This window comes from Meriones unguiculatus, chromosome 1 (genome assembly GCF_030254825.1).
Source record: "Meriones unguiculatus strain TT.TT164.6M chromosome 1, Bangor_MerUng_6.1, whole genome shotgun sequence".
Taxonomy (NCBI): domain Eukaryota; kingdom Metazoa; phylum Chordata; class Mammalia; order Rodentia; family Muridae; genus Meriones; species Meriones unguiculatus.
The window spans coordinates 193,022,548-193,040,136 of record NC_083349.1 but is presented as its reverse complement, the minus strand read 5'-3'; the positions used below and the strand labels follow the sequence as shown (position 1 = coordinate 193,040,136).

Genomic DNA, 17,589 nt, shown 5'->3' with positions numbered 1-17,589 from the left:
ACTTAAAAAAAAAAAAAAAGTCAAAAACTGGAGGGATGGCTTCGTGGTTTAGAGCACTGGCTACTCTCACACACATGGTGGCTCACAACCACCTATAACTGAGGTCTCATGAGATCCGATGACCTCTTCTGGTGTGCAGATAGATGTGCATGTATATAAAACATCCATATTCATAAAATAAACAAATCCTTTAAAAATAAAAATGGATAAAATAAAAACTAGAGCAGCTGAGGGGCAGACTCCTTCAGTCCCAGTGCTTAGGAGGCAGAGGCAGGTGAATCTTTGGGGAGTTTCAGGCCAGTCAGGGTTACGTAGTGAGACCCTGTCTAAAACAAAACAAACCCAAACAAAACTCACCTGTGCAGAACTCCTTGCTCACACTGTGTGGTACCGTGATCCTTCGGTAGACAATGGGCCCCGATTCCAGGATGTTTTCGTCATGGCGGTACCTAGCAGGACGCTCGTTTGGGACACCCCGGGAACGGGTGCCACTTCTCCTCTCGTAGGTGTCAATCTCCTCAAACACAGCTGCTTTGTCAAAAAGGGCCAGGTTCCCCTCAAAGTCAAAATCTGTGTCTGGGATCTCCTCAATATCATCTCCAAAGCACTCATCATCTTTATTCTTCATTTGGCCATTTTTTAAACCACTTTTCTTTGGCGTTGCCTGGTTTGGATGCCTGCTACTAGATGACCCTGGAGGTTAAAATAAAGAACAAAGTCAGTGTAGCCATAAGCAGTGTAAATGAAAAATGTAGTCATCTGAGAGTGTCAGGAATCAAAAGGAAAGGCAGGGTATTTCTAAATCACACTAAGAGCAAGAAAGAGTAAGCACAAATCTCATGTGGAATAATGAATCTGAAAAACCACTCAAATAACTAAACAGAAAATGAGCAATACTCCTGAAAATCTTAATCACTACTGCCTTTCATAAAGGAAAAGGTCATGACAGATACTTATTGTCAATAAGGTTATCAATAAATCCCCCAGGCTGGCCTTGAACTTCCAAACAACTTGGATTACAGGTGTGCAACACCACATAAGATGACAGAAGCTTATCACATAAGAAATGAAATAGCAAGAGCAGCAGCATCTCCTCAGGCTAGGATGGTTGCTGCCAGGGTACAAGAATGAAGTCCACAGGAAGAGCTGTTCAGCTTATTCTCTGTGTACCCACCAAAGTCCTTTCTAACTTAATTTACACAGCAGACAAGAATAACAGATCCAGCTAGTCTAAAATGTTCTTTAATCTTTTGTTACTATGATCTCTTTTCTCAGAACCTTCTCTCTTCTACATAAGTGTTTTCTAAACTACCAAAGATAAATGATCACAGCAAAACAAACATCAACACTGCAGCAACCAGCCACCCTGTCTCTTAGATTCTACTTGGCTGCTATTTATCAATCAATACTCCTTTAGCAGCCAAAGAGAAAGTTCCATAAAATTCTTCAAACCAACCATTCAAAGTATAAATTATACCTACACAGATATGTAGGCAACTCATTTCAGCTCAACTACAATGCTCCTTTTACACATTCCTTCAATGGGTCAAGCGTTAGAAGATCTTTAATCTAGTTAAGTCATCAAAATGTTATATAATCTAGGGGCTGAGGAAACAAGTCATTAAATCATGTGCTAAGTGAACATGAGATCCTGAGTTTGGAGCCCTAGTACAGAAATAAAAGCTGAGTGCAAGAGTAAACACGTCTGTAACTGAAGGACCCTGAGCGCTTACTGGTGAGCCAGCCAGCCTAACCAAACTAGTGAGTCCCAGGTTCTGTGAGAGAGATTCTGTCTTAAAAACTAAGGTGGAAAGGGATGAAAGAGGAGAGTCAATGTTGATCTGTGGCACCCACATGCACATGTGGGTGTGCACTGGCATGCACACATGCAGATAAGCACACAGACATATACATATACAATGTACATACCCAGAGACAAATAATTTGGGAATGGGGTTGAAGCCCTGTTGGCAGAGTACTTGCCATGCATGCACTAACTCCTGGGTTTAAACCCCAGCACCCCAAAGCCTGGGGATGGTGGACACATGGGTAATCACAGCACTTGAGAAGGAGAGGCAGGGCAGAAACTCAAGGTCATCCACAGGCCTAGGCTAAACGAACTCATGTGTTAAAAACAAAAACAAAAAGCAAGAGTTATATTTAATCTTATATTTCTATCAAGCAAATTGTTCACAGCACTGGTTCAAAGTAGTCAAAAAATATCTGACAAATTAATCCACACTAACAAGGCTATTTTAACATTATTTTGAAAATACAACTCATGTTTTCCTAATGCCTCAGTACTTGGCTCACTTAGCCCACAGTCTGGCTGTGCACTAAGCAAGCTGACCTCTGGCCACTGGGAGAACAAGGAACTTCCCTTGGAAAAGATAAACAGTCCTTCCCAGGCTTGCAAACCTTTCAAACAAGGGCCAAGCATGTAAGAATGGAAGCTGGCCTTCCTGTGCCATTTTTCTGCCAGCCTTTGATACATAGGCTCTTTGGCCAGGACCTTTTGTAACAAACCCACAGTTGTGTAACCCTCAGTGTCACTTACTAATTGGCTTTTGTCATGCATATATTATAAAAGGGAACTCTGTCCTACACTTTAGGTTCTAAAGGGTACCTGATAGTCAAATTGAAAATATTTTAGTTCCAGACTCAGAAAGCCTGATATGACAGAAAGCCTGATAATACTGGAGATATTCTGGTTATTTACCAAATCTGGCAAATAGATGAAGCACATCCAAAGAGATACAAAGTCAAGAGGAACTCTAGTAGGAACATGGAAACAGAAGTTCCAACTTCAGAGGACTACCAAATCTAAGCGTCCATTAAAGCCCAACCACGTTGCAACAAGTTAACATCCAACATCTTTCCATTCAAAAGGTTTAATTATACTTCCCAATTTCTATCTTCTACAGAAGAAGTACCAAGTACCAAATAGACAAAATGTTGTACCTATGATTTATATTTAATTCTAATTTTTTGTACATGTGTGTCTGGGATGGGGGTGAAGTTGTGCCTAAGAGGCCAGCAGAAAGCATTAGATCCTCTAAAGCTGGAATTGTAGGCACTATCATCCCCTAAAATGTCTATCTGTAAGACAACCTCTGCTTACATAAACATGAGCTCAAGGCCAGTTATCTACTTTCATGTTCTAAGAGCAAAAGAGCCTTAACCATCCAATAGTATATAACCAATGAATGATTGCCACATTCATGATTACAATGTGATTTTACAGGAGTGTCTTTATCTGTTCCCAAGAGTCACTATTTTTAGTTGATTAAATCATGAGATTTAAAATTATGATTTTAAATGTATTTGTTATTAGTGTATGTTTGTACACATTTGCACCCACAACACAATGCCCTGGAACTTCTGATTCTCCTACTTTTGTCTCTCAATTGCTGAGATTATATGCAGAGCATACAAGTTGAGTTTATGTGGTGCTGGAGATCTAACCCAGGTTTTTATGCTAAGCATGCACTCTAGCAACTGAGCCATATCACCAGCATGACACATATGGTTTTTACCCACACAGCAACCCATACACTTAATAAACCTTAAGTGTTCTCCCTCTGTAACCTGGACCAGATGGTTGACCCATTCACCCCTTTGACAAGTTTTCTGTAAGTCACAGAAACTATTCTTTAAACCCATCCTTACCCCAACCCAAGGAAGACATTAAGAAACACTTATTCTAAATTTTATCAGGGTTGGATTAGCTAACAGGAACCAACAAATTCCTCCATTTATAGCTCACCTTGGAAGAACACTTATAAGAACAGGAAAGAGGGCTTGAGAGTTGGCTCAGCAGTTAAGAGCACTGTCTCCTCTTCCAGAACACCCAAGTTCAGTTCCCAGCACCACACAGAAGCTCACAATCATCTAGTTAACTCTAATCCCAGGGGATCCAATGCCCTCTTCTGACCTTCCAGGCACCAGGCAGGCATGTACACATATATACATGCAGGCACAAAGGAGTCACACTTGATGGGCTTGGTTGCACACAACTTTAATCCCAGCACTCAGGAGGCAGAGGCAGATGAACCTCTGTGAGTTCAAGGTCAGCCGGGTCTACAGAGAGTTCTAGAACAGCCAGAGCTGCAGAGAAAAACCCTGTCTCAAAAAACAAAAACAAATCAGAAAGAAAATGACATACCAAGCCACAAAAAGACATGAATGAATCTTAAGCACAACTGCCAAGTCAAAGAAGCCATTTGTACTGGCTGGTGTTGTGTCAACTTGATATAAGCTAGAGCTATCAGCGAGGAAGGAGCCTCAGTTATGCCTCCATGAGGCCAGCTGTAAGGCATTTTCTCAATTAGTGATCTTGAGTTCTGTAAGAAAGCAGGCTGAGCAAGCATGGGAAGCAATTGAGTAAGCAGCATACTTTCATGGCTTCTGCATCAGCTCCTGCCTCCAAGTCCCTGCCCTGTGAGTTTCTGTCCTGACTTCCTTCAATAATGAACAGCAACATGGAAGTATAAGCCAAATAACCCTTTCCTTCCCAACTTACTTTTTGGTTATGGTGTTTTGTCGCATCAATAGACACTCTAACTAATACACCATTGAAGAAGGTTAAATGCTGTGTAATTTAATCTGACATTCTAGAAAATGAAAACTACAGCAGCTACCAGGAGAAGTGGAGAAAAGGGAGGGGATTGCTGTACAAGTAAAGCACAAGAGATTGTTTAGGACACAGAAACTATTCTATACAACATTGTAATAACAAACATATGACCATGTATTTGTCAAAAACCCACAAACTCTACAGCAAAAAGAGTAGTAAGCCTTTATATTTACAAATATTCAAATTATTCAGTAGCTTTGAGGAATCACAGAATGGAATGAAAAATGGCAATCCATCTATATTATGAATATAAGAAACAAATCAATAATATGTGTGAAAAAAATCTATGGAGTCTGAAAATAAATGGAGTCTGTAAGATGAAAGGCAAGAGGAATCACACATTCCTTGTCACAGAGATTATATTCTGTAGAGAGTACAAGTTAGTAATTCTGATATAAACTGAGTATTCTTCATCTGAAATGCTTGGGACCAGAAGTGTTTGGGATTCTAGGAATATTTGCGTAAGTTATCTTAGGGACAAAACCCAAAACTAAAGACAAAATTCTTTGGATATAGACTACACAGAATTATTTTGTAAAGGAGAAATTTGATATGACATTTTAATCAGGTGACCAAAGTAATGGTGGAAAGTCATAAATTATGGTCATTACACATTTTCTTGATAGTGTAATAAAAATTTTATATTTTGTGTTTTTCTACCCCAAAATAGTCTAATCACAAGAAAAATATCAACGGAGGGACTTTGTACGAAATACCTGACCAGTATGTATCAAGAGTATCTATCAACAAGAATAGGAAAGCCTATGGGGTGATAGCTCAGTGGTTAAAGAGTATCTACTGCTCTTCTAGAACATGCCAGCTGGTCACACTGACTATACTTCAGCTCTAAGGGATCTGACGTCCTTTTCCGACCTCCTTGGGCACCTGTACACACACAACCCAAAATAAAATAAGTCAAAAAAAAAAAGAAAAAGTCAGTCCAAGATTAGTAACTTATAAATATAATGGACACTGAATAAAACCCAAGACAAGGCATTAGGTTAAAACAAGGGCAACCTGAATAAAATTTGTACTTTATTCAGCAAAGGTTAAAATCTAAGTGGAATGAGTCATTTCCTATCCAAGCAGTCTAAGTTTTCTTAGGATACAGAAGTACTCCTGCATGCATTTCAGTCTTCTGGTTCAAGCCATCACCAATTAATACAGTTGTTTTATAGGTATTTAAGTATGTAGGTATTTGCCTAAAAATGCCTTTTTATTGGATTCTTTTTTTCATTGAAAGTGGGCATTTCTTTTTCTTGTTTGTTTTGTTTTAAATAATTTATTTTTACTTTATGTGCATTGGTGTTTCGTTTGTATGTGTATCTGTGTGAGGGTATTGGATCCCATGGAACTGGAGTTACAGATTACTGTGAGCTGGGAATTGAACCCAGCTCAGGTTCTCTGGAAGAGCAGGTAGTGCTCTTAACTGATGAGCCATCTCTCCAACCCAAAGTAGGCATTTCTAAAACTTAAAATGTTAGCCCTGACACAAATGTCACATCCCAAGCTAGAACTGAAGCAGCACACTAAAACCTTACTACAAGGCCACTGGGACCAATAATGAGGGCACAAAAGGACAGTAAGTGGCACTGGAACTTTCTGTAATCAACTCTCCCAGTGGACTCTAGAAGCAGCTCATTCTAAATTCTGCCATGACTCTAGTGTATAATTTTATATGAGTTAGTGAATACACATGTAAAATTCCTCATATTTTGCTACCACTTGTAGGTATAAAATGCCAGTAACAGTAAGACAGTGTACTGGATAGTCACCTGACAAAGGCTGGAGTCATCTGAGAAAAGGAAACCTTAATTAGAAAAATGTCTCCATCGTATCGAGTTATGGGCAAGCCTACAGGGCATTTTCTTAAGTTAGTGATTGATGGGGATGTGGAAGGAATCAGCCCACTGCGGGTGATGTCATCCCTGGGCTGGTGGTCCTAGATTCTATTTTTCTCCCCAAGTTGCTTTGGGAATGGTGTTTCATTGCAACAACAGTAACCCCAACTAAGACAAATGGTATTTATTTTTATTTATATGTATGTGTCATGTATCTATGCACCTATACCGGTACCCAGAGAAGTCAGAAGAAGGCCTTTGGAGCTGGAGTTACAGGCACTTATGAGCCACCCTGACTTGTGTGCTGAAAACTGAACTCGGGTCCTCTGTAAGAACAGCTAAAGTAAACCAGGTGTGGTGGTCTAACGCCTTTAATCCCATCACTCAGGGAGGCAGATGCAGGCAGATCACTGTGAGAGTTTGAGGACAGCCTGGTCTACACAGCAGGTCCAGGACAGCCAAGGATACAGAGAAACCTTGTCTTGGGAAAAAAACAAACAAACAAATAAACAAAAAAAACAAAACCAGCTCTTAGCTACTGAGCTATCTTTAGAGTCCTAGATGTAATTTTTTTCTCCAACTTTGGATTATTGTATTTTTTTTCTGTCTTCACCATTTTTTAAATATTGGTTATAGTTTATTAACTTTGTATCCCAGCTGTGTCCTGTTCCCTCATTCCCTCCCAATCCCACCCTCTCTCCGTCATCTCCTCTCTGCCCCTTTCCAAGTCCATTGACAGGGGAGGACCTCCTCCCCTTTCATCTGACCCTGGTTTATCAGGTATCTTCAGGACTGGCTGCCAAGTCCTCTTCTGTGGCCTAGTTGGGGGGAGGTGTGTGTGTCAAAGAGCCTGCCATTGAGGCTACCACAGAGGGCCTCTGAAAGACTACCTAGATGTAAAATTTTTAAAATTACTTTATATGTATGAGTGTTTTGCCTACATGTACATATGTGTTCTACATGTATGCCTGGTGCCTTTGGAAATTAGAAAAGAGTATCAAATTCCCCTGGGACTAGAGTTACAGTAAGTTATAAACCACCATTTGAATGCTAGGAATTGAGTCTTCTACAAGAACAAGTGCTCTTAATTGACAAGCTGACTATCCAGCCTCCCTAGAAGCAACTTTATTTTTTAAAAAAGATTTATTTGTTTATTATTTATACATATTCTGTCTGCATCAGATCTCATTACAGATGGTTGTGAGCCACCATGAGTTTGCTGGGAATTTAACTCTGAACCTTTGGACATCTTAACCTCTGGACCTCTTAACCTCTGAGCCATCTCTTTAGCCCTAGAAGCAACTTTTAAAAGAACATTTATATGTATTTAAGAACCAGGACAAATGTGAACAAATCTGTTATTTCTCAAAATTACATTGCTCTAGCACACATGAACGTGACAGGTTCTAGTGACCCATCTATGGCTCTATAATCAGCACGTGGAAATCAATCATGTGTTACTAGCAAACAAAACCAGAGAGAATATATACCAGTGCATGCTTTCCTTAATGTTCTAATGGGGACAGGAAACACAAGAAAATATAAATGACCTGTCTGGGGGCTGGTGAGATTGTTGAGAAAGTAAAGATACTTGCCACCAATCCTGACAACCTGAGTTTGACCTAAAAGCCCACATGATGGAAGGAGAGAACCAACTCCCACAACTATGCTCTGACCTCCACATGCACATACCTGCACACATACACATAAATACAGAAATAAAATTGCCAGTTTCAGACATAGCTTGGTGGCAGAATGCTTGCCCGGTATGCAAAAACCTGTGTTCAATCCACAGCATCTCAACAAATAATCAGTTTGTCAGAAATGAAGGTAACAATGATGCTATACTAGAGTCCTCCTCTCTAAGAACAGAAGTCGTATTCAAGAACTAGAACAGCCCAAGTACAGTCAATTCAGACATCACAACCACCACCAGTTATCAGATTTAAAACAAACTGGTTCAGATCCCTAACTTTTCCTGAAGGAAGACAAGTGACAAAAGTGGGCAAGAAGGTTGGGTGTACCTCAAATAGCTCATTTCCTTTTCCTTGGTATTTTAAGGGACTAGCCTAGAATAACAGAAGCATACTATGTTTTTGTGAAGCTCTGCCAGTACCCCCTTGTGTAAGAGTAAGAAACGATTCAGTTAAATAGCAACAGTAGGCAAGAGCGAGCATACAGCCCTACAACACTCGGTTATTAAAAACAGCAACTTGACTGTACTTACAAGAGTTATGCCGTCGGCGGAAGCTTTTGGACTGACTCAAGGATTCCATGTGCCTGTCCACGTAACTCTTTGAGCATTGCTGCTGCTGAGGAGAAACGGCAACATCCTGGCTCTTCACATCTGTCCTCTTAGGGATGTTCTGAGGGGCACTACTGGAAGAAGCTGGTTTCTTGACCACCTTGCCTGTACCATTCTGACTGATACCCATTTGGTACCCAATACCAGAAGGGCCTAATTCTGTCTGATGAAGGTCTCCAAACTGCTGGTTGTCTCCAGGACCTGGTATCTCCAGAATTTTTAATTCTGTAATATCACCTGCCCTGAAATACACAAAAGTCCAAGTCTGAAAATTATAGTAATAGGAAAATGGTAAGGATGAAACTGGGATTAACAGAAACCAGCTACCCTCTGCAAAACTGCATAACTGGGAATTATAAGTAAAAACTAAGACCGGTAGCAGAACACTTAAAGACAGTGTTCAGCCACCAACTTTCTATTCATACACTACTTTAGAGAGATAGTTGTTAATAACACTCTGTAGCCATCTTAGATTTTCAGAATGTTAGTGGCTATTTAAAATTCTTTCACCCACTTGCTCATTCAGCCGGCAGATATAACGTCCTTAGTATGTGGTAAGCCATGGCTAGGTGCAGGATATACAGAGACACAGTATTTACTTATAAGCAACTCAGTCTGAGCACTGGAAAAGACACGTGTAAATAATGAAGTGTCAAATACTATGACAGAGACAAGCACAGGGCACTAGTGAGCCCAGAAACAGAATACCTAAATTCATACCGTATATGGACTTTCTTCTGTGTTTTGGTTTTTTTTTTTTTGTTTTTGTTTTGTTTTGTTTTTTTGAGACAAGAATTTCTCTGTGTAGCCCTGGCAGTCCTGGACTTACTTTGTAGACCAAGACAGCCTCTAACTCACAGCGATCTACCTGCCTCTGCCTCCCGAGTGCTGAGATTAAGGCAAGCCCCACCACATCCAGCTATATACAGACTATTTAAGCTATGTCTAGGCTGTGGCAGGAGAAGGTAAAAGCAAATCAAGTAGAGATCAGTAGGGAGAAAGGCATCTTAGCCAGAGGTTCAGAGACTAAGAAAATGTGAAGATGTTCTCAGGAAGAACCGCAGATGCTCTCGATGGTGTTATATGAAGAAAGAATGCTTCTAGAAGCCCAGCAGGAAGATAAAGTGATAACCAGGGGCCAGATCATGAGCACAATAGGTTTTTCCCACGGTTGTTTCGAGAAACTAACAGGGTATCATGACTCCTGTCTAGAACCCTACATTTGGGAGACAGAGGCAGGATCACAGCAAATTTAAGACCAGCATGGTTTGTATAGTTACTAGGCAGCCCCAACTACACAGACCTTGTCTCAAAAGAAAGACAGAAAGAATTGTATTCTGGGCTGGAGAGATGTCTCAGAGGTTAAGAGCACTGTCTGCTCTTCTAGAGGTCCTGAATTCAATTCCCAGCAACCACATGGTGGCTCACAACCATCTATAATGAGATCTGGTGCCCTCTTCTGGTCTGCTGGCACACATGCAGGCAGGATACTGTATAAATAATAAATAAATAAATCTTAAAAAAATCCTTATTCTTCTAAAGCCCTCTCCTGCCCTATGGCTGTCTGCCGCCAGGTGGAGGATGTCCATGCCTGCAACTCCAGTGGCATGGCTCTTCCCCGTTTCTCTTCCACTGTCCTACACTGATGGGGATTTTCTTTTAAACTTTAATAAAAGTGCCCTCTCAAGCCCAAATTAGGGAAAGAAAGTTTTTTATGATTCTTAAATTTTCTTTTTAAGGTCCCCCTCCCCCGAGCCTGGGCATGGTAGCACATGCTAATTGATCTCTGGGAGTCTGAGGCCAGCCTGGTCTACTTAGTGAGTTCCAGACCAGCCAAGACTACATTTTTGAGACCCTGTCTCAAAAAAAAAAAAAAAAAAAAAAAAAAAAAAAAAAAAATATATATATATATATATATATATATATATTCCCCCCTTGGGCTAGAGAGAGGGTTCAGAGGTTAAGAAGACTGCCTTTCTTTTAGAGGACTCCTAACTGTCTGTAACTCCAGTTCCATGGGATCTTAGGCACCAGACACATAAGTGGTACACAGTATGTAATGCAGACACTCATGAATAAACTTTAAAATTTTTAAATATTCCTTACATTTATTTCTTCATTGCACAGGGGAAGGGGGTGGAAATGGAGGGGACAGGGTGTCACCATGTGCGCATGGAAGTCAAAGGACAACTTGCTAGAGTTGTTTCTCTCCTTCCATCATTCGGGTTCTGGGGACTGAACTCAGGCTGCCAGACTTGTTAGCAAGCACATTTACTTGCTGAGCCATCTCATCAGCCCAATTCTTAAATTTCTAACTTTGGTAAAAGGTGTCAACAATATAACTTATGACTAGACTTCTGGAAGAGAAACCTGCAAATATAGTTGTTCAGCTGTGTCTTCAACTGAAGACATCTTGTAGAATGAATATTCTACTGGGAAAGATAAGGAGACAAAGTATCTGCAACTCAGACAATAAAGGGGCAAAGATCCGAGCTCTTACTAAAATACATTTAAAAAGTACAAATTTACCTAGAGCCTAGCTTATTTAACCTGTGGGCTGAGACACCATACAGAGTCACACAGTGACCTTGGGGTTTTGAAAAACCTGGTGATAGTAAAAGACTTCTGAACATGCAATGACCAATGAATTCAAAATCACACCTAATGAACCCAGTGTGTCTCTGCACGCTCTGCACTGTGCAAGCTGTCATGCCATCCAACCCAGTATCACCGCCTCAAATGTCTCAGTTCAAATTTAAGATTACTGTACATTATAAACAGTAGGGTTTCTACTCTACATACAGAGATTTTTGGTCTTGTAGAAACAGTTTTATTATGAAAACAAAGACTTTCAAATATTTTCCCACTGCCATTTCTCAGTATGTAAATAACAAATTAACTAATCTCCAAATTGTAAAGCATTACAAGTTTGACTCTAAAAGCTGCTGTTTGAATTACTAACTTTTTTCATTTAAAAAAAAAAAAAAAGGCAGTGGTGCAGCACTCGGGAGAGGCAGGGGTAGGCAGATCTCTGTGAGTTCAAGGCAAGCCCCGTCTACAGAGTTCTAAAACAGCCAAATCTGCACGGAGAAACCCTATCTCAAAAAGTACACACACACACACACACACACACACACACACACACAGGTGGGCTGGAGATATGGCTCAGAGGTTAGCAGCACCTGGGTTTGATTCCCAACACCCACATGGCAGCTTATAACTATCTGTCACTCCAGTGCCAGGGTATCCAATGTCTTAATTTTGGTTTAGGATTAGGACAGAATTTTCAAGTTTCTGAAATGGCCCTAAATAAACTCCCACCATTTTACACTACACTGTGAATCAGCAGTTCCAGCACTGACAATTATGAAAACAAAGTATCATAAAGATACTCTGTATACTGAAGTATCAAATATTCAGCTAAGCTTTAATTCTTGTTTTGTTTTGTTTTGTTTTGTTTTGTTTTTTTGAGGTGGGGTAGTCTTGTAGCCTTGTGTAGCCTATTCCTGGACCTTGGTATATCTGTAGACCAGGCTGGCCTCGAATTCGTAGAGATGTGCCTGCCTCTACCCGCCAAGTGCTGGGATAAAAGGAGTGCACCACCACCACTGGCTCAAGCTTGAATTCTTTAGGTAAAAATAAGTAAACACACCCACCACACTCAGTGTCCAAATACACTTCACATTTAATAAGTGGTAAAATTATATGTGTACCAAAGGATTATTTTGAAATAAACTTCTTTATGGTTGAACAGAAGATGTTTTATTTGAATATCTACTTTTTATGTCTATATTCTGCAGTCACTTTAACACGTCTATGAAACAGACACAGTGGACCATTCCTTTAATCCCAGTGTTGGGGAGGGATAGGTGAGCAGAACTCTTTGAGTTCCCAGCCAGCCTCAGCTGTATATTGAATAGATTCTGTCTCAAGAGTCTGAGAAAAAAAAAAAGTTTAAGTAGAAAAATTTTAGAAGCCCTGATCCGAAGATTGAAAAACAAAACAACAAAGACAGAACACAGAATAAACCATTCTTTGAACCTGAAAAGAAAAAGAACAAACTTAGAGGCAAATTAAAGAAACCAAGAAAAGGAGCACTCCTGAATTTGTCATGAATTAAGATTAATTAAGTCTTCTGTCAGCCTGACAAGAGATAATCCAGGATGATGACAGAAAAACACGAAGAAGGAACTAGAAAAACAAAGCTACAAAAATGAATAATGGTAAATAATTTTCATCTGAACAAGAGTATGGATATAAAGAAAGGGAAATGATATTACCTAGTAGGAAATGGGGGGAGGAGGTTTCACATGAGGGAGATCCATTGCTAGAATACAAAGAGACAGTACAACAAAGGTTGATGCTTGATGCTGAAGACGAAGACACAGAAGAAATGGAGTAAGGTCTCAAAGGAGGGAGAGAGCGCATTTCCAGTACAAATGAAGGGGCCAGCCCAGACAAAAGGGCTACTTGCAGGGACCAGAGAAGTTAGGAAAGGTACACCCGGAGCTACAGTGATAGCTCAACAGTTAAGAACACTTGTTGCTCTGACTGAGAACTAGACTCAAGTCCAGTTCTCAGCCGCACACTGGCCTATAACTACAGCGTCATGACATCCAACTTCTTCTGGTCTCTTCGAATAACTGAACATACAGCCAGATAGGCATGCACACACAAAATTTAAAAAAATCTTAAAAAAATAAAATAAAAAACAAGTTCTCAACCAAAAGGTTGTACAGGCATAAATACAAAGGAATTGCTCAGGAAAATAAGGTAGCTCTTACCAGCATCGTTTTTGGTACATAAATATAAGAGTCTGACTCTCAGAGTGATGAAGATAGGTTTGTAAAAAAAAAAGTGAAAAGAGCTAGAGGCAAATGCTAAGGAAAGAACCATCTATAACTAAGGACTTCAGTTACTGGCTCCAGTGTGCTTCCCAGGATAAAACCACATGAATCTACAACAGACACATTTATGCCAACAGGAAAAAACTGGTAAGACCTTTGATGTAGGAAAGCACATATAATAGTGGAAAAAAAACTGAAATGATAAAAGTTATGCTGAATTTAAATAAAACTTCATGTCAGAAGAGGTAAGAAACAGGTTTCACAAACCCAAAATCATTACCTCAAAACTGTATTATAACATAAAGTCTCCACTGAGAATAGCAGAACCCTGAGGCCTGTAAGACTATGAACTCTCCCTCTGGACAGACTCAACTCGACAGAGCCCAGCCAAGAAAACACTGTCAATCAGACCTTGATTCCAGCACCAGGCTGGATTCCGAAGACTGTAAGTCAGGACACTTACCGAAAGGTGACTTCTGGCACAAGACACTTCACTCCATTGTGGAAGGGCCGAGTAAGGGAGATGGTCTGGCTGACCTGATCCACTGCTGACACTCTGCCCTGATAGACTCCCAGGCTGTCTCCACAGTTGATGGACACAATACTGCCCAGCCAATCCATAGCCATGTTTCAGACGTGAAGTCGCTGTGAAGAGAAGGAACTAGTCAGTATACCTTGAAGAAAATCTTTTAAATTCAGCAAGTGTGTTAGGTTCTGTACTTAGTGCTGTTTGATAACACTCTGCCATTGAGGTAACAAAGCATTAAAAAACAACAATAACAACAAAACTCTCCAGTAAGAAGTGAAGCATAGGGGCCAGAGAGATGGCTCAGCAGTTAGAGTACTGGCTGCTCTTCTACAGGGCCCAGGACCAATTCCCAGTTCCCATATAGCAGCTCACAACTGTGTGTAACTCCAGCTCCAGAGCATCCAGCACCCTCACAGACAGGGCCTCACCATGTAACTGTCTGGCCTGGAACTCAAAATGTAGACCTCAAACTCACACAGCTATATCTGTCTCTGCCTCCTGAGCACAGGAGTTAAAGGTTCGTACCCCTGTGCCCAGCTGCACATACCTCTGGTCGCAGTGTTGGGGTGGCTAGGCAGAAAGCAGAGTCAGGTAGACCTAAATTGAAGCCAGCTTGGTCGACACAGAATGTTCTAGGTCAGCCAGGACTACACAGTGAAAATCTGTCTCAAAAACAAAAAGTTCTTCAGTAGGGACATGCTTATTAATAAGCAATATTGATATCTGTATACAAAGACCATGTAGACAGCAGGTAGTGGTGGCACGTGCCTTTAATCTAAGCACTTGGAAGGCAGAGCACGTAGACCTGAGTTCAAGGCCAGTCTGGAAACACAGAGAAACCCTGTCTCAAACAAACAAACAAAAAACCAACAACAAAGATTATGTAGTTGTTTTAGAGTATGAATTACAGACAACAGTGCAAAATCTTTCAAAAGGGAAGGATAGGTACATGATTAAGCAGTGGGGTAGTATTTGCCTAGCAAGCACAAAGTCTGGGTTTAATTTTTAGCACCATCAAAACTTTTAAATATATATATATTAAAAAGCTGAACAAAAAGGGCTGGAGCGATGGCTCAGCAGTTAAAAACACTGGTTGCTCTTTCAGAGGATCCTAGTTCGATTCCCAGCACACACACACAGTGATGTATAACTGTTAATTAACTCTAGTTTCGGAGAATCTGATGCCCCCTCCTCAGGCACTGCACACACAATTCACAGAAATACATTCAGGTACACACTCATGCACATAAAAACTTTTTTTAATTAAATTAATTACTATATAGAAAAGACATCTACTGGCTGGAATCTCTGAGTTCAAGGCCAGCCTAGTCTACAGAGTGAGTTCTAGGACAGCTAGGGCTACAAAGAGTCACCCCTACCGCTAACCCCTTTACACCCCCACCCCACCCCACCCCCGCAAAACAACAACAACAAAGAAGCCTTTTGTAGCTCCTATATATCCTCCTGCTTCAGCTGTAGCTTTTTCTGACAGGGAGGACTTGTAATGAATGACGCACATTTCCTTGGAACAGTCATCAAATGAAGTCTGATGGGTTGCACTGTTTGATTTATAGTTGGTATCTGTGTACAAGAAAAAGTTTTGGTTTTAGTTCTTGGTAGTTTTGGCAGGTAGATCCAGAATTTCATGTACATATTCCCAGAAAGTGTTCTTCCACTGAGCTGCATGCCCAATCCTAGGAAATTTTGGTTTGTTTATTTTGCTTCTTCTGAGATCTGGTCTCAGTGTGGCCCTGGCTGGCCTGGAACGAACTCTCTCTGGGCTAGGTGTACTCGAAGACTTACTGCAACTTTCCAAGTGCTGGGATTACCAGAATGCATCACACACTCAGGTAGAAAGTTTCTTTCTAGGAGAAGCCTGTTTGCTGTGTTGTCAATAAAATACCAACGTATTTTACAGAGGTGCTTCCAATAAAAACAGAGTTACATATTAATATAGAATCAAATTTTTTAAAACTGCATTTATTAACTGAAAGTCACATTTATCAACTAACCTTAACATTTGACTTGTTAACGTTAACATTTGGTTTGTCTGTCTCTGCCTCCCAAGAACTGGGAGCTGGAGCTCATTTTTTTTAACGTGTGTGTGTGTGTGTGTGTGTGTGTGTGTGTGTATGTGTGTAAGTGCCTGCGTGCCTGCATCCACTTTGCATGCACACACTTTTCTGGTGATGAAACCCAGAGCTCATGCTAGTACCTAGACATCTGAGTTTACATCCCTAGCACAAGGCAAATCTACTTTTCCATCAACAATTTACATAAAAGTGGATTACTCCACATTAAAAACAAACAAACAAACACGATAGGGATTCACTATGTATCCCAGACAAGCTCAAACTCAAGATGCCTTGTCTCAGCCTTCTGAGTGCTATGATGACAGCTATGCATCATGACATCTGGTGCTCCAAAATTTTTCAAGTAACCAGTCCCCCATGGAGCTACGACACAACTATCACAAGGGGCTCCATTGTGTCTCCATAAAGATGCTGCTATTCTGACATCATGAAAGATTAGTTTATGCTATTTTCAAACTTCACAGAAGTGGAATCATGCAGGATCATGTGCCTGGCTTCCTCTAATCAATAGTACATATGTGAAATTCAACTGTTGCATGTAGCAAAAGTTAATTACCAAGTCTGTAGTGTATTATCTAAGCACACCTCAATGAATTTTGCCAGTCTGCTATTGTAAACAGTTGAATTCTTTCCACTTCTGAGTTCCATTTTAAAAAACTAACACTTTTATATGTGTTGTTCATATTACACAGAAAATCAGGGTCGAAACTGTGTTTGACTTTATTAGAAACTAACCGCCAAACAGAGTGGTGGTGAAGGCCTATAATCTCAGTACTCCAGAGGCCAAAGCAGGAGTATTACTGTGCTTAATACTGGACCCAAGTGTGAAGACTGTCTCAGTATCATCCAAAAGCCAAGCCCTGTGGTGGTGCAGGCCTTTAATCCCACCACTCGGAAGGCAGAGGCAGGAGGATCCCCGTGAGTTCCAGGCCAGTTCGGTCTACAAAGAGAGTTCTAAGACAGCCAGAGGAACTACTTTTACTTCAGAGAAACCAACAATTAGGAATTTTTGTGTCCCCCAAACTGATTTATCATTCAAGAAAACTAAAACAAAAACAAAAAACTGGATTCCACCTGAGAGCTCCCGGTGAGATACAAACAGCTCAGGGTTGGTCATTTGTATTGTGGAAAGAATAAGGTTGTTCTGAGCTCTGCAACTGGGAGACTAAAACCCAACTAACGGAGCTGATGAGGGCCATTCCTCCAACACACTCCAACACTTAAACCACTGATCAAGTAAATTACGAATAAATGCAGTCACATCACAGAAAGGATTAATAACTACAGCAGCGCACCGAGGGCAGTTAACTGTGCGCACTGGCAGGGCATCAGGATCTG

The 17,589-nt window shown here is 40.6% G+C and overlaps 1 protein-coding gene across 5 annotated transcripts in view; it reads right to left on the bottom strand.

Annotated features, from left to right (window-relative positions):
* The window catches only part of Edc3 (enhancer of mRNA decapping 3), a 42,303-nt gene that overhangs the window by 24,036 nt on the left and 678 nt on the right, over positions 1 to 17,589 (bottom strand). For 2 of the 5 annotated variants that reach the window (XM_021653503.2, XM_021653505.2), the window contains exons 2-4: positions 14,093 to 14,274; positions 8,705 to 9,024; positions 358 to 693 (exon numbers count right to left, since the gene is read on the bottom strand). In XM_021653503.2, the coding sequence (XP_021509178.1) occupies positions 358 to 693; positions 8,705 to 9,024; positions 14,093 to 14,256 (820 nt within the window). In that variant the 5' untranslated portion in view covers positions 14,257 to 14,274. Of the gene's footprint in view, positions 1 to 357; positions 694 to 8,704; positions 9,025 to 14,092; positions 14,275 to 14,705; positions 15,046 to 15,675; positions 15,740 to 17,589 lie in introns of those variants that run through there. The other 3 variants (XM_021653504.2, XM_021653506.2, XM_060374664.1) reach the window with 3 other exon arrangements.